At 37.1% G+C, this 22,426-nt stretch overlaps 1 protein-coding gene across 2 annotated transcripts in view; it reads right to left on the reverse strand.

Moving 5' to 3' along the window:
• Window positions 1–22,426, reverse strand: part of mcu (mitochondrial calcium uniporter) — a 69,482-nt gene that overhangs the window by 31,336 nt on the left and 15,720 nt on the right. For both annotated transcript variants that reach the window (XM_052572138.1, XM_052572137.1), the window contains one exon: window positions 13,031–13,144. In XM_052572138.1, coding sequence (XP_052428098.1) covers window positions 13,031–13,144 — 114 coding nt within the window. The remainder of the gene's footprint in view (window positions 1–13,030; window positions 13,145–22,426) is intronic.

A 22,426-nucleotide genomic window follows, 5' to 3' on the forward strand; every position in this document is an offset into this window, starting at 1 on the left:
CAATTACCTTGTCTTATTTTTTATTCAGTGGAGAAAACGGGCTTCCATAAGTACCTGTACTACAAATTAGTAAGTGCTATTTTACCCAGTAATTTGGCTAAATCTGCAGTGAAGGTGCGCCAGAGCGCAGAATGAGAAATTAACTTTGGTTATGGTCAAACTAAATGTGGAAAAAATAATAATAAAAGTGAAAAAAAAGGGCTCAAATCACACTCATTTACCTGACTGTCTGTACGAACCTAGCTTAACAGTTAGTTCCACTTCATTAGCTTCTTCCTATAGAGACTGTTGGTAATGGTGCAGGTTTTCAGCAACTTCACCCATCTGATGTCCAGCACAACATGATATCAGATTTCAATATCAACACCAGCAAAGGCCAGTTACGTCTGATGTTCGTGTGTGTGTGTATGTGTGTGTGTGTGTGTGTGTGTGTGTGTATATGTGTGTGGGGTGTGTGTGATGGGTTTTCAGATCTCATGGAGCCAAAAATATCATCTAGTTTTCCACAGGGAGAAAGAAAATCTCCAGGCAACTCCAGTCACAAACATAGCCTACAATACACTGTTTGTCTTCACCACCACAAAAACCCATGAGAAAGCATCTATTTACCCTTTAGAGAGTGTTTTCCCATCTCTAAGAATCAAGTATGAAGAATGAAGCAATCAAACTGGCACCAGGGTAAGACTGCTGAACAAAATCATAGTTTTTCTTTCTTTCTTTCTCACATCTAACTTGGATCAAGTATTTTAACATCCAAAAACACTTCTATTAATAATTCTTTAGTCACTGAGGGAAAAAAAATATGATGTTGAGGGCTTTGAAAAATGATTCTTATTTTATCCTTGTGAAACCATTTCAGAAACAGCCAAACTAATAAAAAAAAAAATAAAAAAACAACATGAATCAGTCACATATACATCTTCAAATAAATATCTAAAGACATCTTTCTACTACTACTAAATGATCACATACTCTAAATGGGAGATGCCCTCATATACATTTTAATCAGGAAACAGTATTTCCTGTCATTTACTGGATTGGTTAATATGATCAATTCTTGTGTTGCAAAGGAATAGTTTGTGATTCTGTACCAAATCATAAAACGACCTAGTTCAACAGAATTATTTGTTTATGAACTGGGCACCATTAGCAGGTAATGGTAAATGAGCCAGATATGTGCACCAGATCTCCTGTCCCTTGAAAAAAGTGATACTGGCTCTAGGCTCAGGGAGGTCTGGCAGCTGGGATACACACTGAACACACACTCTGTTGTCATAACATTATAAAACCCTACACGCACACTGTCTAGAGTTGACACTGCTGCTAAGTTTGTTGCGGTTACGTTGCATCATGAGCTGATCCCTGAGGAACTGCACTACAATCATTTTCTGATTTCAGCAACTGTAGTGTGACAATATCTTATAGTACATTATATGTAACAAAGAGCCAATCTGCATTAAAAAGGTAAAAAATAGCCAGTTGTTCTGCCTGGCAACAGTGTGCATGAAGGCCGCTGCTGGTTTGTAAAGTCTATTAAGAGAACAAGCTACATTTTGCGTTCTATGTTTAATAGTTCCATGAGTTTGGATATACAATAAGGAAATCTTTACTTTATTTTTCCAATCCATGTTCAATTTACTCCCCAACTCTCCCCGTGTCCATTTAGTAGACAAATATTGCACATCTATTCCAATAATAATTTTGAGAGAAGTGGTGTTCTTTAAACCAAATAAACTGTATTTATGTTGATATAAAGTCATGATGAATCACAGCAACAGAGCTTTTCTCCTGCATTGTGATGTACATTTAAGTAAAATGAGTTATTGAAAGAGAGAAAACTGGTTCAAGCCACTGATGGATGGAGGGAAACCTGAATGCAGTCAACTGTAGAAAGGGACAGTGTGTGATGGTCATTTTAATTGGAAGGTTGCGGTTTGATAATTTGATTAAAAATGTCAAAACATGCATTGAATTGTTTACAATCATTAAGACACACTCTTAAAAAGGGTGTTACAGGAGAGATGCCATAGAGTTACCTTGTTTTCTTAGTTTGAAGACCACCTTAAAGAAATGTTGGTAACACTTTAGTATAGGGATGAATTCTTACCAGCATGCCTGTTATTAACATATCTTTTTATTAGTGCTTATAAATCAGCATAACCAAATTCTACATACCTAATCCTGGCCAATACCTAAACTTAACAACTATCTTACTAACTATTAATAAGCAGCAAATTTATGGATGCCTAAAGTTTAAGTAAATGGTTTGTTAATAGCAAGAAATGGAACTTTTGTACATTGGAAATGTTACATTGGTGTTGAAGGTTCTTCACAGCCTTTATTTTCAAGTGTGTAGGGTGAATTATTTCAATTCAAATTTAACACACTAGCAGTTTTTGGTTAATTTGGAGTTGGATATGGCCAAAAGGAATGGCCTGCAGTTCAGAGATTGAGTCAGATGGTACAAATCATTAAATGGCACCAACTATTTCAGTCAGTAACTGAGCCGTAGACCAGGAGCATGAGATTGATTTCAGAGTCATTGACCAATTTATTAAAAATAACAGGTTCGTGAGTCATAATTGTACTTCACTGGCTGTGCATCATTCACTGAAAAAGAAAAATCTAAATCAACAGTCATTCACCCCTGAATTTAAGACTGCTAGCAGTGTTTCAGAACGGTGTGCAGCATACAAAACACAAAAAGAACCAAATACCATAAAATCACTTTGGTCCCAATACAAGCCCTTGATGTTAAATCCTACTGTACAGCACAATACAGTGACAGACAGGATGTGATGCATCTCTTTACACACTCCCACACTCCAAACGTCCTCCTCTAGCATATCACACACTATTTAAGCAAAAGTGTCTGAGGAATTCAGGGCACCTTTAAACAACACTTTCTCCATGTGACATGTCTCAGACTAATCTAATTGAGGCAGATGCAGAAAGTACCACAAGGAATTGGATCGTCTGTGTTCTCATTTCGTTCTGCTGTGGTAACTTAATTTTCTCAGTTCTACAGAATGCTGTTCTTTAAGACAAGAAGGGTTACACAGTTGTGCTGAGAGGGCGAAAAAGACTATGTTCCTGCCACCATAGAAGTGTTTTTTAAATAGAAGTTCACCCTAAAAGTGCAGCTGTTCAACTTCTGGGTGTCAGGTAACAGCTGACAACTACATAACAAGAACAGGAGACATTCCCATTACAAAACACATCTGTTAGAGACACCAGTCTGTTCTGTCATTACCGATCGTTGCATCAATATATTGAACTGTTGTGCAGCTGGATGTTATGAAGCTCCTAAAAGGACACAGTGGTGCCAAAAATAATTAAATAATAATTCAAATGACTCAAATTAAGGAATATAGTAATTTTTGGAAATATGAAATTTAGCCCAGTCAATTAAGAATTTTCAACCAAAACTTTTATTACAGTTATTTGCTACTTCTTACATGATTGACTTTTTCTTGCTGTAAGCATAAATCTTTCTACACTGTCAGGGTTATGTATAAAAAAAGAAAAAGAACGGGATGCAACCGTATGTTAAACAACTAACTCAGGGTGTTAAGGTTGTGAATCCATACCAAAGAGCAGAAGAAATCAAGCTTTAGTTAGTGTGCAGTTTGCCTCAAGTCAGAATAAATGAGAAGCATTGTGAAAAAGCAATATACCGCAGTTCCTATCGGAACGGGATTACGTTCCTTCGAGGACACCAAAGTTACATCAGATAATTTGATCCTGAAAGATGTTTGAGAACAACACAGACATATTTGGGGTTAAAATCTAGACATCTGTGTAAAGTGTGAATCGGTCTGACTCTGAATCTGGAGGACACAGACAAGCAGAAGTGGATCTTATGAAATTATGTTTTTAATGGGACGGCTACAGTATAGCCTATATTGCCTACAGTATACAAAAGTGTAAATATTGGTACATAAAATATATTAGATACTAGTATGCAAGATTCCACGTCCAAAAACACTGTACTTAAACATAAAAACACATACAAATATAATCAAAGCAAATGCTTTGAAAAATGTAAAACAGAAAGTTATGAAAGTGTCTTAAAGTTAAGACACAATACTTACAATCCGTCACTTTTTTTTAGGTCACTAAATTTGTGACTCTGTATATGAACCTTGTTAAAAGGCTGGAATGCACTAAACACTGAACAGGTCAGGGAGGAGGTTTCTGCCCAATAGAAACAGTTTTTAACTGAAGCAAACAGATTGGTTCTTGCCTGTTTTGTCCATTTCTATGTGTCCTTAACCTTTTGATTATAACTGTTCCCAGTGTTTTTAGTGTAGTCGATCCGCATGTGTTAATTTACCACCCATTTCGGGTTCATTTTCACATTTTAACCCAGCAGTATTATATTTTTTAAACAAGTTTTACTATGGTTTAGCATGGGGGAACATTTAACCCAAACCAGTTGGGTTGACCTATTGCTGCATCGTCAACATAAGCCACAATGGGTTGTTTTTAACCCCAAAATAATTATTGATTATTTTATTAATTTCTTTGTTTGTTTGTTTTGGTGCATGCATCATTTCATTGAAATTTAAACACAGAGGTCTTCCATTAACATTCATTAGAAAAGAGTCAATGCAAGACAATAGCGGACAGAAACTGTTGCTAAGGCTCTGAATGATCAGGACCATTAAGAAAGGTCGATTTCCCTAATGCAGCACACCAACTATTGCTCCATCTTTCCCAGCTGTGTCGGTTTACCAATCCGGCATCTCTCTCAAAGTGACATGCTGTTTGTTAGGGGTAATTCCCGATCTGTGTGTGCGTGCGTGCGTGCATGCATGTGTGTGTGTGTGTGTGTGAGAGAGAGAGATAAATCACGCCTATATGAGAATAATGCTGAGCACAGCTCTCTCGCTCCCTCTCTGAGAGATAACCTGTCAGTGGAGGAAGATAGCTGCAGTTCAGAGCAATCGATGCAGCGCCTGACCCTCGCTAGAGCAATGCAGCGAGAGAGAGAGAGAGACAGAGACAGACAGACGGACGGAGAGAGGTGTGCAGCCTTGAAGAGATTTATTCATTACGTAGCGGAACATGAAGTTTGTCAAAATATTGCCTAATCTTTTGATATTGTTCAATATGCAAATATGCTGTGGAACAACCAAGTTTATACATTTGTACAAGTTTATTAAACTGTTTTTGCATGATATTACAGACTGGGCACATAAATCCACAACAGCTTTCATTTGAACAAACCCCGAGTCTATCGTCTACTGAAGTATAAACGCTGACCCTCCAGACATGCAAACTCTATTTCACGCATCGCTGTCCTGAACATCTGAGCACAAACATGTTGCATGGATGCAGTAAGAGGCACTAAAGTGCTTCTGTGGTAGTACTTCGACTGTTCGTTTTCTCTATCAATAACAATAAAAATATATGCAAAAATAACGACTGTTTTCATTAGTGCGTCCAAACGATTAATAATATATGTAATATATTTTTTCTGAAATATGTACATGCATGGGTGTGTATTTATATATAAATAATAAATATACACAGAACACAAATATATTACACAAACCAAAACGTTTATTTTTGTCAAATAAATTTTATTCGATTATCAGAAAAACCTTACAATAATCACATGATCCTGGATTAATTTTCTTATATGCAAAAAAAAACAAAACAAAACAAAAAACAAAATTGTAACACCCCATCCCAAGCCTGTTAATATACAATACAGTGAGATTCAAAATAACTTTTAATTTACAATACATTGAATTAAGGAATAGAATTACTTTTGAGGTAACAGAAGAAAGGGTCCCAAATCTTGTGAAATTGTTTAATGTTGCCTTTTAAAAGATATCTGGTTCGTTCCAAGTGCAGAGTAGATATCAGTTCCTCAAGCCATAGTTTGATTGCGGGAGGATTAACCTTTTTCCAAAACAGTAATAACAATTTCTTGGCTGTTATCAAACAATATGTAAGGAATTTCTGTTGAGCACTGTTCAATGAAGATATATAATTAGAATGCCCTAATATAATGAGCAACAGGGTCTGGAGCCAAGCTCACATTAAGAATATCTGAAAGCACTTTAAATAGCTCACACCAGAATCCCTGTATTTTATGACAGAAAATAAAACTATGAGCCAAATCAGCATCCTCTCTTTTACATTTATCACAAATAGGAGAGATATTGGGAAAAATCCTATGTAATTTCTTTTTAGAGAAGTGTAATCTATGTAGAACCTTAAATTGAATGAGGCATAGTCTAGTGTTGACCGATTGTTTATCAATATCCTCCAAGCCACTCTGCCAAACCTCCTCAGAGATTCCAACTCCAATCTCTCGCTCCCATTCCTCTCTGATCAACTTTGTAGAAGGGGAAGTAACTGCTAGTAACCTTCCATAAATTAAAGATAGCTGACATTTGTTTCCTCTGAACTGTATAAGACAATCATCAATGACTGAGGGAGGGGCCTCGTCTAGGGAAACTTTATATGTACGTAGGTAATTCCTTATTTGTAAAAATCTGAAAAAATGATTTTTTGGGAGATTATATTTCTGTTGTAGTTGCATAAAGGAAGCTAAAGCCCCCTCAAGATAAAGGTCCTTGATTGTGCATATACCCAATTCCTTCCATTGAGTAAAGGTTGTATCCAACCTTGAAGGGGGGAATGAGGGGTTATTTGCAATTGGAATTAAAAGAGAGAGAGATTTTATCTTAAGGTATTCTCTCATCTGTCTCCAAACGCGTAACTGACTTTTTATGACAATATTATTAACTGCTGCTTGGTCTAATATCACTGGGGAGAGTAACACTGCTCCAAGATCATAAGGATGGCAGTAATCCCGCTCTATCTGGAGCCAATCCGGGGCAACAGCAGACTGTTCCAACCATAATGAAAAAACTTGTAAATGAGTGGCCCAATAATAAAGGCGAAAGTCTGGAAGGGCTAAACCCCCCTCATGTTTAGATTTACAAAGATGAACTTTTTTGATTCTGTGACTCTTATAATTCCAAAGAAAGGGAAGAATAATCGAATCTAGGCGTTTAAAGAAGGACTTTGGCAAAAGTATTGGAATATTACGAAATAAATATAATATTTGAGGAAGAAATATCATTTTTATTGCATTTATTCTGCCCATTAGGGAGATCGGGAGAGTCCTCCAGTAGTGTATACAGTTTTGTAACTTGGACAGCAAGGGGTTGAAATTAGATTTGAAGAGCAGAGAATATTTATAAGTAACCACAATTCCCAAGTATACAATTTTTTCCTTGGAAACTTTAAATGGGGAAGAATGTATTAAGGATAAATCTTTCAAACCAATGGGCATGAGTTCACTTTTTTCCAAGTTAACTTTAAAGCCAGAAAATTTCCCAAAGGTAGTGATGGTCTTGAGTATAACAGGAAGGCTTACTTGTGGTTGAGTAATATAAAGCAAAATATCATCTGCATACAGCGATATTTTATTAATGGTATTTGAAGTACTGAAGCCATGTATGCAAGAGTTAGAACGAATGGTTTCTGCAAGGGGTTCTACACTTAACGCAAACAAAAGGGGTGAGAGGGGACAGCCCTGTCTGGTTCCTCTTTGAAGAGAGAAAGAATCTGAAATTGTTTTATTTGTTAAAACCCGTGCTGCTGGACTACTGTATAAAATTTTAATCCAGGTTATAAACTCATCTCCCATATCAAATTTCTCAAGGACAGCGAACAAGTAAGGCCACTCTACTCGGTCAAACGCCTTTTCGGCATCTAATGAGATCACAACCAAATTGTCTCGAACTGCCTTAGGATGATAAATTATATTAAATAATCGTCTAATATTATGCATAGTGCTTCTTCCTGGAATGAATCCATTCTGATCTGTGTTAACCTGTTTATTAATTAATTTGCAGAGTCTATTAGCAAGAGTTTTAGATAATACTTTTTGATCAACATTGAGAAGGGAGATAGGTCTATATGCCTCGACTTCTTCAGGATTTTTACCTTTTTTAGGGATTACTGTGATAATAGCTTCAGAAAAGGTTGGTGGTAGTCCAGTTGTTAACGCTTGTTGAAAAGTTTTAAGCAAATATGGAGTAAGAGTGTCGGTGAATTTTTTATATAGTTCGACTGGCAGTCCGTCAGGACCGGGGGTTTTGCCGCTCTTCAAAGTATTTATAGTGTTCTTTAGTTCCTCTAAAGAAATATCTTTATTAAGAGATGCCTTATCTTCTGGAGATAGCCTGGGGAGATTACATTTACGTAAAAAAGTATCCATTACCTGAGGGTCCAAATCTGTGTTTGAAGAGTATAACTTTGAGTAAAAATCCTTGAAACATTGGTTTATATCTTTCGATGCAATAAAGTGCGTCCCTCCTTTGGTCTTTATTTTATGAATTGTCCTTTCACTATCTATTTTACGCAATTGTCTGGCTAGTAATTTATGGGGCCTCTCTCCAAATTCAAAGTATTTTTGTTTAATAAAATGAAAAGTTCTATTAATTTTAGTAGAGACTATATTATTATACTCATACCTTAATTGTAAAATTTTCTTATAAGTGTCTAACGAGGGGTTTAGTGCATTTTCAAAGTCTAGCTGATGAATTTGATTTGCTAAACCAATTAATTTTGTTTTGTATAATTTATTCCGGGATCCTTGGTATGATATAACACAACCTCTAATAAATGCTTTTAATGTTTCCCAGAGCAAACCTGATGATGTCTCTGGCTTATCGTTGCTATTGAAAAAAATTTCCAATTGTAAACTCATGAAATCAATGAACTTGGGGTCATCAATTAACTGAGGGTCCATCCTCCATAGAGGTCGGGTAAAAGATGTTTGATCAAAAACAACTTCAAATGAAACTGGGGCATGATCTGAAATCAGTATATCGTGAATTTTAGAGTTTAGGATATTGGAAATAAGATTGTTGTCTACTAAAAAAAAATCAATACGGGTGTATACATTATGTACATGTGAGTGAAACGTATAATCTCTATCAGTAGGGTGCATAAGTCTCCATATATCTATCAAACTATAATTATTAACAAAAGCATTCAAAACATTTCTTGAATTAGACTGTGAAGGAATTTTGAGCGATGATCTATCGAGATAAGCGTCAAGGACACAATTAAAGTCCCCTCCTATAACAAGATTTGTTTGGGACAATTTGGGGATAAGAGAAAATACCTTCCTAAAAAAGTCTGGTTCGTCATTATTTGGACCATAGACATTTATTAACGTAATCGGGAAACCATAAATCTCACCAGATAGAATAATGTAACGACCCTCCCTATCGGTTTTCAAAGCATTTTGTTTAAATGGAATTCCTTTTCTTAATAAAATAGCAACCCCCCTAGATTTAACCGAATAATTAGATTGATATATCTGTCCTATCCAGCTACCTTTTAATTTGTCTTTAGAGTCCACTTTGAGATGAGTTTCCTGCAGAAAAATTATATCTGATGAGAGAGATTTTAGATGTGATAATATTTTGCTTCTCTTAACCGGGTGATTTAATCCTTTAACATTCCATGAAATACATTTAAGACCTTTTCTGTTACTTTGAGTAGTTATTTTGCTTGATTAAAAATGAGATCAATCATCTTCACTGCTTGTTTAGAACCTTGGATTATTTTAAACAGGCTCCCATCCCACGTTCCCCAAAACATAAACAATAATCCCGCCATCTAACCGACTAACTAGAACACGCGGTGCGATACGGAATTACACAAGAAGTAAAATATAACAACAAATTATATAATAAAATAAGGAAAAAATCTAGCAAATACCTTCAAAAAAATATCAAACCTTAAACTTCCAAAAACTCGTATCAACACAGCTCCGTAATAAGGAGTACAAGGGGAGCATCTCAATATAACATGACACCAAGAGTTATGTGAACAGTCATATAAAGAGTCGATGCTGAATGAAGCTCACCAGCATTCACATTATTCTGATCTTACTTTGACTCAGTCCAACGATATCCTTTACACTGGTTCTGAAATTCCAAAGTTGCTTTCGGCGAACTTGACTGCTTTGTCTGGATCGGTGAAATAGAATTCTTTACCGTTGTGCGAGACCCTCAGTTTAGCGGGGTATTGCAGTCCGTATTTGACTCCGGGTTTATCCTTCAGCAACTCCCTCGCGCGTTTAAAAAGTGCGCGTCGCTTTACCACAGCAGGCGGATAGTCCGGAAAGATATTAATTCTTTCACCTCTGAAGAGAATCTGCTGCATCTTGGCCGCCTTTTGCATTATTTCTTCCATCTCGTGGACATAATGCAAGCGCAAAATGAAGGCTCGGGGTGGTTCATCATTTCCAGAACGGGCGCGTAGAGCTCGGTGGGCTCGGTCTACGTGCGGGGGTTTCTCTAAGGATAGGGCCTCTGCGAGGAGTCGGGCAACGAAATCTCTAGGCTTTATTCCGGATTCAGCGCCCTCTTTAATGTTCAGTATACGGATATTTTGTCTTCTGCTGCGGCTTTCTAGGTCAGTGCATTTTTCTGTAAGTTGTTCCACTGTACGCTTTAGCTTTCCCAGATCTTGTTCCAACTTAGCCACTGTGTCAGAAGAAGTGGAAGCATAACTTTCCAGATTTACTAATTTCGCAGAGTGATCGTCCATCGTTACTTTAATCTCCGAGATTGCCGTGCTGGCCTCGTTTTTAAATGCCGAAAGTTCTCCTCTGATAGCGACAGCGAGTTGTTCGATCTTTGAGTCTATTATTTCTCCAATGTCTGATTTGATTGAAAGAAGTTCCGCGCGAAGGGACGAGATCGCGTTGAGGATGACTGCACTACCCGCATCTGAAGCATCTTCTTCGGGCGCTTCTTCAACATTAGTGCCGGAGGTTGTCGCGGCCTGGTCTGTGGTTTTCCGAGATTTGCCCGGCATGTTTAGAAAACTGAACAAATTAAATCCTAAAGTCGTCTAGTAGCTTCTAGGATGCGAGACTATAATTTTATCAATGTTCACAATTGCTGAAGAGATGTTCTGACAATGTTATATTTATTTTTTACGGAGCCGTCGTCAAGTGCGTGCTACTCACTCATAACGAAACCCGGCAGTCCCAAAACGTTTATTTTTGATTTGATTAATCACACGCGTATATATATATATATATATATATATATATATATATATATATATATATATTTTTTTTTTTTTTTTTTTTTTTTTTTTTTTTTTTTTGAATGAGCTAGTCAATGCACGCATAAATTCAAGAATAATGACAACAGATAATGGCTTCTAACATCCTGTTTATCTTCGAAATACATCAGATTATCCAGCTTTAAGTAGGCCTAGTAATTTTTCATACACGCATGCTCTTTCCTTTCTATAAAATCATACACTCTGCAGCAGTAAGGACACAGTCTGAGAGAAAAAGGTGAAAGAGAAGAGAAGAGAAGAGAGCACTCTCTCTCTACTATCCTAAAGAGGTTGATAATGTGCAATAATCTATTTCTTCATCAAATCCCTCGGGTTGGAAAAACAACGCCTCCACTTCGCACTAAACACTTTGAAAATGGGACTTCTCTAAAAGGTCACACTATTTTTTCACATTTCAATAATTTAAAAAAGCACACACACGCTGAATCATACTAATGCACCAGTTCTAAAGAACGCTACTACAGGAGACATAAATTGACACACAAATTACTTGTGAATGTGAACATGCACACAGTTTTACTGATGTTTAATTAGGAATTTAAAGGATTGTGAAAAGAAAGAGCTTGATGATATCATCCAATGAGGGATGGAGCAAGTTAAGTTGTTAATGCACAAGGCACACATTTTTACCATCAAACACACAAAGCCCGATGTTTCTACATGCATACTGTGTGTGCTGCTAGAATATGTGCCTTTTGCACTAATTAGTTTGTTTAGGTTAAGGTGATAACACTGTTGTTCACAGTTGAAAAAGTAATGGAGGAGAGAGAACAACGACAACAAACTACTGGAGACGGCAACAACAAAAGATGCCTGGATTAACGAGCGCTCTTGTGAGGGGATTCTGTGATGCACGCAAAACTAATCTTTGTTTTTGCTTTTCTTTTTTTATATAACTTTTGAAAAGGAATAGTGCAGACCCTGGACAAAAAATGTCAGTGTTCATGCATGCTAACAAACAGAGTATAGCCTACTTTAAAAGCTTGCCTGTACATGCACTGTAAAAAACTATGTACACTTTGGGCTTCATTTTTTTGATGAAAGAAGATTGTGTTTCTTTGGAATAACATGCACTGATGGATTGTGCATAATAAGACCAGGGCAGTATCGTAAGAATGTAAGGCTACATATACACTTATTTGATTACTTTTGTTAGATTAGATTTGTTTTTGTCCTGCAAAAACTGAGGTTTTTGAAGATGCTCTCTCAAGTGGATACGTTTTCAAATGCCATTTTCACCTAATAGTGTGGACTGTGAAAACAGGCATTCAAAAGCGAAATACTGTATACACATACTGTACCAACACATATCTTAATATTGATATTGTGCCTTATGTGCTGTTCACATTCACACTCTTCACATCCCAGAAAATGTGCTTGCAATTGTGGCCCTCCAGCAAAATATGAGGCAGTTGTGTTTAAAGAAATAAATCTAAATGAAATAATCCTGCCATAAGAATAAAGTTTAATCTTTTTGTGAGTTCTGTCTGCACCATCTCTGTGAGCTCTTATGGGATTTTATAAGGCAAATGTAGGGCTTTCCAACATTTCGTTGTGGATAAGATACATCTGGAAAAGACGAGTGTGGCGACTAATAATAGTATACTAAAAAAATGTATTTAAGTGTAAAATACAACATTTAAAATTTACAATGACTGCATGGTAAAGACATAACTATGATGTAACTATGTAATGCGAAGCATTCACAAATTTTGTGCTTGATGTGTATTAACAGTCTGATAGTGTCAATGCAAGTCTGTGTATGTGACGTCACATCACAAATGTAGTCTGAATGTGATTGTGAGGGCTTTGGGTCGGCATTTGGGATAGGCCTTACAAACACTTTTCAAGCAAAGCATTGCACAGTAGCTCTTTGTTAAGCACTCACCTGGGCTGTCAGAGTGGCACTGGGGTGACAGAAGAGAGCAGACCTGGCACCTGTTCTCAGACCGTGTGCTCTCCTGACAGTCTGGTGACCTCCAAGTGAAATGGACAGCGCCTCCTGCAGGAAAGGAGGAGATACAGAATATCAGTGTGACATTCAAGAACAAAGAATGATATTCAAATAATGTTCCCTGTAAGTGGAAATATTGTAATCAGAAGTTCCAAACACATGAATGAAAAAACAGGAAAGGGAACACAAATTGATGAGTTGTGATGTTGGAAGTGAAGTGTCGATTTAAAATACTGCAGAAACTGATGAATAAAATAGATTATATCATATTAAATGATTTTCCAAGTTATTTTGAACTAACATGCTGTATTTCAGTCATTTTATAGGTGCAGGAGTGCAAAGTGAATAACTTGACTTTAACTGATTGATTTACATAACTAATTATTTACATAACTAATTTTAATATAAAATTATATTTTCAATAGCAACCGGGACGCTTCTAACGGCAACTGCAAAGATGCACTGTCTTAACTGATTCATTCAGAAGGCGGGGCTTCCTGCGATTGCGCAGCCATATTGAGCAGTGCATTTTTCCCCAATCAAAACTATTCGAGTGCCATGTCTTGGGTGTTCTAGTCTTTGATTCAGATGGACTTTTCAGGGTTTGAGTTTCCCAGGTACACTTGAAAGCAGCATAAGAATTTTTCAATAGCCTCCTAATTCATTTTTGATATAGTTTATTTTAGGGCTGTTACATACTGTATGAAAAAAAGGTAATTGCAACTTTTTTTCTAGGCAATTTCAACTTTACAGATATAAACTTCGTAATTGTGTGAGATGACGTCAGAATTGGAAGATATTTTACAAAATATTATCAGAATTATGTGAGATAAACACGCAATTGCGAGTTATAAAGTCAGAATTGTGAGTTTATATCTCACAATTCTGACTTTATAACTCGGAATTGCAGAAATGAAGTCTGAATTGTGTGATATTTACTCGCAATTGCGAAGTTATAAACTCCCAATTCAGAGAAAAGTCTTTTTTTCTCCTCAGAACTGGACTTTATAACTCATGATTGCGAGTTTATATTTCACAAATCTGACCAAAAAGTCAAAATTATGAGAAACAAACTCACAATCGCAAGAAAATAAGTCAGAATTGCTAGTTTCTATCTCCCAATTCTGACTTTATAACTCGCAATTGTGAGTTTATATCTCACAATTCTGAGAAAAAAGTCAGAATTGTATTTATAGGATGCAATTCTGAGAAAAAAAAATGAAACAAAAAGTCACAATTACATTATTCTTTTTTTTATTCAGTAGCGGAAACAGCCTTCCATAGTTATAACGAGAAGTGGGATACAGTGGAGAAATTATTTTGGATACAGCTAAAAAAGGCTAATGTTATATAAGTTTCAGGAAATTATCAGGTTATGAAATTAATACCCTCACACCACCAGTCAAATTTAAGTTATACCAATTAAGCTCATTTGAATTGGAATTTACACACAAGAAATGTTTAGTTTTTTGTTTGTTTGTTTTTGTAATTTTCCAGTTCAGTGTATTTAAATTGTGGTAATACCAGCAACATCTGCATTCCTAAATGTACTTAATAAACCAATATATCAAATATTTACCAGATGGCAGTGAACGGTCACCAACGAGCCATGACACAAATGAAAATTTAAGCGTTACACCCCTACCAAATACAGCACTGAAACTTACCATCCTCCTTTCACTTTACTCATCATATAGCAGCTGTTCCCTATCAAATTATGACTAGTTACACACATTACAAATTAATTATGCAAAAGCTCAGTACTACAGACAGCTGCAGGTGGGTATGTTGCATCAAAGAGGCAGAAAGCAGCGGGGGACCGTGTGTGGATGTGAGGGAATACGTAGGCGAGGTGTAGCACAGGTTGAGCGGGGTCAAGGACTCAAATGTCTGCAAAGCTCTTATCTTAATTTAATGCAGGCGCCGAGCCCGAAGATCTCGCTCTCGACTTCTGCAGTGTATTTGTATAGCTCCCAGAGTGATAGATAAAAGGGGTCATGTCCATCACCTCAGGAACGAGAAGAAAGTAATAGAGATAAAATAACAGGGTATGCAAAGCCAGAGATGGGATTTCACATTGAGTCGCCAGTGTTCAAACGCAAAGCAGTGACAGGACGGTCAATGTGAGCAACTTAATTATTTTGTTGAAGAGTCACAGTCTCAGGCATGAGTGAACCTCTTGGCCACTCAGCCATGACAGCAGCAATTAGCCCTGCCCTGTGTAGGCTGTGAGGATATCCCTCCTTTAAATCGGCCCATCAAAACCTATTACTTTTGTGAGATCCACTTATAATGTTAGACAAGTCGTTTATTTCAGTCTCAACTGTTAGATAGCACACTTACAGTCCATTCACTGAGCATCTGATGCATAGGCCTACTGCACTCAAAAAAGACAAACACTCTTTCAATCAAAAGTTTTTTTTTCTTTCTATATATAAATGGTACTAGGCTGTCTTTCAGAGGAAGAATGCATCCATTGATTTGCCTTGATTAGAGGAATTAAACCTTTTTTCCCCTCAAATATTTCTTTGGAATAAATCAATATACTTTCACATTTAAACATACAAAAATGTTGATGATCAAAGAAAGAGATGATCTGATCTACCAACTATTTGGTGACACTGGTCTGGCAAAAACAGACATCAGTTCTTCCTCTTCAAGTGTGTCCAGATGTCTTCACACAATAGTTCTGCTTATCACCACAGCTCACATCCTTAGATACTAGATGGGGATATTCAAGGCCTCTTCTGCCAAACTGAAGGGCTGTCATAAAGCAACCATGTGTATTCCTGTTGATTAGCCGATCACAGTAAACCACAGCATGACAGTTTCCCCCCGAAAGATCAAACGAGCAACCATCCAACTGTCTGGTTTTCCTTTGTCAGCACAGTGACAGTGGCTTCTCTTGGGGCTTTAGACACGATGTACATAAGAACAGCCCGACAGACTCAAAATCTGCTAATATAAAACATATATTTCTAACCAGTATCTGCTTTAACACATTGGCTTTCAAGGAGGTGGGGGGATGGGGGTCGGGTTGCTGACAGTTATGTAACGTCTTTCAGTTCAGAATTAAGCCGTTTCATCACTGTGGGAAACTTAAACCACAGGAAAGTCACACAGTTTAATGTGACAAAACATGAAGTCGCAACTACCGCCTCAGAACTGGTTTAATATTGATTTTCAGGCTGATTTATCATGGGATAAGCTCGTGATGAATTGACAATTACCTAGGAGTGAGATATTTGCAAGGTACTCTATACACTCAACTTAACGACCTCTATTTAGTTAATGGTTTTGAGATTATAAACTTTGCATGTGTGCCATTTGACATCAAAACAAGGAGGAACCTCATTTTGTCATGTTTTCGGGCAATAGTCAGTCAGCAAACAAAGAAATGAACGTAACAGTTTTAGAGTAACAGACTTACAGTTAATATATGACCTGACATACGAACGAGTAAGTGATAATGAGGCCCCTGTGATACACAAGCGCAGAGCACAGCAGCTCTAAATACAGACACATGGCAGAGAGAAACAGGAGTAAGACGTAAATAAAGTCATGCACGCAAACTAAACACCCAGACAGGCTTACAGGCCCACAGCACATGACACAGGAGACATACCAAAAAATGAAAGAGCTGTACTTTGCATTAGCTGTATTTAGTATAGCAAGGCGTGAACAGACCACAGTATCTGGAAGATCTTCTCATGTGAAAACCGAATTAAGAGTGTCCAACATATGGCAATTCTATGAAAATATCAACCATAGCATAAAAAGAAATCTACAATTTTAGCATAACTTTTAAATTGTGTTTTACTGGAATAAAGTGCTTTAACAGAGTTTTGAAATAAACTGCATTGTTTATCTACAGTGTGCGATAATATTAACATTTTCATATCTTTATGGCTTCAACAGAATATAAGCCTTAGTTATATTTACAAATTAATTATTTATACACATTTAACGTAAGGTTAAGTTAATCTCAAAACAAAATTTAACATGTAAGTTGAATAACTATTACTGAATAAAAATGTTCTGCATTTATTTTTGTTACTGTATGATAAACTTGTATCAAGTCAGAAATATTGATGACTAGGTTTATACTTCATTTCAAGCATACCAAGTTGAGCATGCTGTAGTATGTGCTGCACAAACAGCCTCAGTGACAGAAAAAGATACATAAAGAACACTTCTGCTATGCAGCACTGCACTATGTGGGCAGTGTGAAATATGTAACCTTTAATATAGGCATTAATATGGCCGAAATATATGTGCATTGCTTAAAAGCTTTCTTTATTCTACTTCTGCATGAAGTATGAAACAAGCCTTAGTTCATCTTCCCAAATCAAAACCTGACAATATTTTTTTCAGATGTTCTGTCTCTTTCTACAAATCAGATTAAAGACACAATGGATCAATAAACTGGTAATTAGTATTTTTTCAGGAAAGTTGCATTTTGAATGCAAATGTCACGTCCGAAAAGGCTTGAGTCTTTGGCTACTGGTGTGTGTGTTTGGAGGAAAGACTTTTCTCACATCCAAAGCAATCACACGGTAGACAGCTGCTGGAACAAAGAGTGCAAAAAATCAATGACTGCTGTCTATTGCATCAGTGTGAATGAGGGATAAAAGCAGCTTTCACAGCTTGAGTGTAAATGTAATAATGAGAGGGGGTCAGTGTGCAGGTATGCATTGTTGGAATGATGAGAGGCCCTCCTAGACATTAGCCTCTTTTCTGACCATTTGCTTGTATTGGCAGTGGTTTCTGGGACAAGCATCACCATTAGGACACACTGTATAAGGGATTTGAACAAACCTCTAACTTTAAAGGTGCCATAGAATGCAAAAATCTCTTTTATAAGGTGTTCGAAAACAGTTGTGTTGCCTCAGTGTAGGGCTGGCCGACATGGCATAAAAAAAAAATAAAAAATAAAAAAATCCCTGATTTTTTTCACAAAAATCCGATTTACGATTTAAACAGATTTATTTATATATTGAATAGATTTATAACGGAGACAAGATGATTGAAAAAAAAAACTATTACATTAATGCTGGAAAGACCTTTATATAAACGTATATACAGTATATGTGCAGTGAGTCAGTGTCATGGAAGTAGGACAGAGCAAGTGTAAATATATTTTCTAGTCTATATTTCCATCTTGTAATGCCGCTGGTTTAGTTTTATTTATTTTTTTATTATATAAATTTGTGAATAGAGCAGACACGGTCTAACGGTGTCTACAACGGACGCAAGAGTTGTCGTGCCAAGCCCCGCTGCGCTAAAATTCTGTCTAAACTTGACACCACACTACAATTCAAATCATATGAACACAGAATGAGTTTACTGATGGCGATCGTGTCACATCACGCCGCATCCAGTGTAGACTACATCACTGGGTTCTATTGTCTTTTGTTGGATCGCGCCAGTCATGTCAAGTGTAGACATGGCGTGAGTTTATTAATGGGTTATGTTATAGCCCTGCTTGTTTTTAATGTTTTATAAAATATCTGTATTGATTGATTTATCATATCAGAGTATTATTTACTGCCATGCGAGCCACAAAAGTAAAGGTTGGCGAGCTGCGCAAGGAGTAACACTTCTGTAGGTTGATTTTTGGTGTGTGCTTGTGCTGCCACAGTCTTGTTCATTTCGTAGGGCGAAACATCTCTCACACTTAGCAGCTCTATGGCAAACATGTGGGGGGACAGTTGGGCCCATTGAGAACTACGGGAGCCCCGAGTGGCACGTCGGTGGATGTTAAAAAGAAAACCGATTATCCTAGTTAATCAATGAAATCAATTTATCGCCTAGCCCTTGTGTGAAAACAACCAGCCTATAATGAAGGGTTTTTCCACACGATATCAAAACTTGAACGCCACAAATAGATTTTTCAAAAGGCTTTGACTTCATTGAAAAAAAACAAAAAAACATGTGCAGTGCATATTTCAAAATCAAAAACCATTGAGTGTATTTTATATCACTGGTTTTCAAAAAGGAACGGAATAGAAAATTTTCGATTTCATTTTCATTTCTTGGAGAAGAGGTTGTCAACTCTGGCCATTGAGATTTCTCTGCAGAGCTTATAACTCTTAAGCTAATCAAACACACCTAAACAAGCTAATCAAAGTATTTAAGATTACTAAGTTTAAGTTTATCATATTTGGAGCAAACCAACTTGATGGAATTTTGGATGTTGTAGAAAACCAACTGAAAATTTAGGATTTTCAGGGCAAAACTGCCCTGTCTCATATTGGAGTCTACTAAGCTGACTGATCAGTTATGTTTTATTAGAAGGAGTTCAAAGAGTTCTGCTGGTGTGCCTCTAGGAATAGGGTTGGGAAACACTGCCATAGGTGTTTGGACATAGTCCTGGTGGGCGATAAAATGGATGAAAGTTCTTAAAGAACAGGCCTGAGCCTTTATCTTGGACCAGAATATATGATACATGAGCCAGTAAGCAAAACCCTAGCAGCCACCCACTTCTTGCTGACTCTTCATAACCTTTTGGAGATCTTTGAGAACACACAGATTAAGATGAATTGTGAAAAGACGGGTGTCATATTCCAAAGGGGCCACCTACCAGCAGTTTAACTCCAACTCTAATTAAACACAACTGAACCAGCTAATCAAGGTCTTCAGAATCATGAGGGCTGCATCCGAAAGCCTAGGCAACTGTCCGGCTGCCGTTTGAAGCAATGACTTTGCAGGCAGAGTTTTCGCACAAAGGCACCTCATGAAACTGTTTTCGGACAGGCTTCTGAGGCAGCATATAGGTTTAATGATCTACAAATATAATCAAAAGTGCAAACAAATAGTCAGAAATATACATTTATAAACAAACTGACCATCAAATGCAACTTTCAGACACCATTTTTATTATTTTAGCTCAACATTCATGGAATGGAATGCACAGGATTTTGGGATATCAAAGGCAGAGAAGGATACATCTATGCTGCCTTCAAAATTGTCCGGAGATCAGAAGTAAAGCAAAATTTGAGTTTGGACATGCCTTGATGCCTTCTTGCCTTAGAATTTTAGAGCTTTCGGACGTAGCAGAGATCAGGGCTGGGCAACTTCGGTCCTGGAGGGCCGCTGTCCTGCAGAGTTTAGCTACAATCCTCATCAAACACAACTAATCATTGCTAATCTCAAGCACAAGGGTTATCCAGTTTATCTCATGAAATATCATCTTCCTGCAGCACTTGGGTCCAACTGTAATTAAACATACCTGAACCCAGTAAATCCTGATTACTACAAACTTTTACTGATCTGAAATACTGAGGATAAACTCTGCATAAAGGTGGCCTTCCAGGAGCAAGTTTGGACACCTCAAGACATACTGAACAGTCTGTGCTTTTATCTCAAACAGGCATGTAGGTGTATTGTGGTGCAATAAGGTGCAATGTGGGACATTGCCAAAACCTCAAGAATCTGTTTGAGAACCACCTAGTTTTAAACAAGAAAAATCTTTCTGACCAACATGTAAAGCCAATTTTTGTTTCGATTTTAAGTGCTATTTAAAAGGTTTTATCAGAAATACTTTATTCTACACTAGAAGACCAACTTAAAAATTCAGATATAAAATTCTAGTAGTTTCACAGCAGTTATAGCAACTTTATTTCCAAATGGACTGGTGCACCCCAGTGGCTGTAAAATGGGCAGAAGTCTGTCGATAATATGGATGAACTATCAGTCCATTAATGTACAGTAAAGTCCATTAAATGTTTTATACTAGGATATCTGAGAGAAAAAAACTAAAAGCGTATGCTGTATTCTGTAAGAATGACAGAGACCCAGAGTTCAATACCCCCAGCAAATAGTAGAGAAACCCAACGTACTCTCCCAGTAGGCTCAATAACTGAGATAGGAAAACTCTTAAACTGGCTGCCCATGAAGAAACAAATATAAATTACTTTGGTTCTTCATTCATAATGAAAGACCCGTAACTTGGCAGCCCTACAAAAGATACACAGAGATTGCAGGAGTGCCCATTCTAGTCGACACACTTTAATAAATGTAGGGGAATGATATAAAATTCAGATTGTCATTCATATTTACACCTGTTGTTCACACTAACATTTTCTCAAAGGCGAAAAAATGGGCATATGCTGCAGAGCTACGGTCACTAAAAGATAAACAAAGCCTGTAAGAGCCCTGTAAACCTCAGAGGTCCTTACAATGTCAAGCAATTACAAGGGACATTTTTGAGCTTGAAAACAACGCCTCCACTCATTTTAGCAAATTACCTTTTACTTTCTCTCTACTCTTGATTGACATTTTCTTTACTGTTTTCCTGACATTTTCAAAGTATGCCCTTTTGCTGGGAAAAACAAGAAAAAAGATTATATTGTCCGGTTGTCTTCCCGCCGCAACTTTCGCAACTTTACAAAGCAGGTCACGTGGAAAGGAATCCACAGTGAATATTAGGAGAAAGTGTGTGTGTGGAGGTGCGACAGACAGACAGACATACAGAAGAAAGAGTGGACAAAGACAGATGGCGGAGAGATGCCGGTAAACCGTCTGACAGCAAAGAGCGGCTCTGTCGTATGCTAAATGGGGAATTAGACAGTTGCTTCCTGAGAGCCTCTTTACCATCTCATTCTCATTCACCCTCTCTCATGCACCTCTATTAGCAGATCATTCTCAAGGCTCAAGTTGTTCTTCCACAAGAACATATCCTGCCGCTAGCTGCTTCAGTTCAATCTAAGATGATTAAAGAAAGCAGCTAGCTATACACTATAAAATTATATATATGTATAAGATGTTTGTTGGATCTCTCTGTTTAAGTGCGGCCAATTTATTTCACATGAACTGTGGGAACCAAAATCCTATATTCTGAATTTCCCACAACCCAATGTGTGTAGGTTTGTGTATCTGTGATCAATTCATCTCAGCTTATGAAAACAGCCTATACTTATTGGCCCCTGACAAGCCCCATAAGGAGTTTGAATGGTCAATTAGTTGAGTTTTCAAGTGGAGAAGAGGTCTTTTTATGACCGCGTTTGAGTCCGTTATTAGTCCTGCACTGCAGAAAGCTCTGATTATGTTACTGGTCGCTGGATAGCACTTAGCACTCTGACCTTGACAGAGAAGCCAACCCACATTTTTTACTTGAGACTTACCCCAAAAAATCAGATACTCCATTGGCTATGCAATAATGTTATGCAACTTCTTGTGAAAAAAAAAAAAAAAAAAAATTCCCATAGAAACGGTCTTCAACAAACATTTATTCTAAGTGAACAGAAAGGCAATGGTTTTTAAATAGTACCTCCTGACTCCTTTACAAACCCCATGCTTGAAAAATCTAGATCTTGATTAAATCTTGGT

The sequence above is a fragment of the Carassius gibelio genome, chromosome B13 (assembly GCF_023724105.1).
Source record: "Carassius gibelio isolate Cgi1373 ecotype wild population from Czech Republic chromosome B13, carGib1.2-hapl.c, whole genome shotgun sequence".
In the NCBI taxonomy this organism is placed as follows: Eukaryota; Metazoa; Chordata; class Actinopteri; order Cypriniformes; family Cyprinidae; genus Carassius; species Carassius gibelio.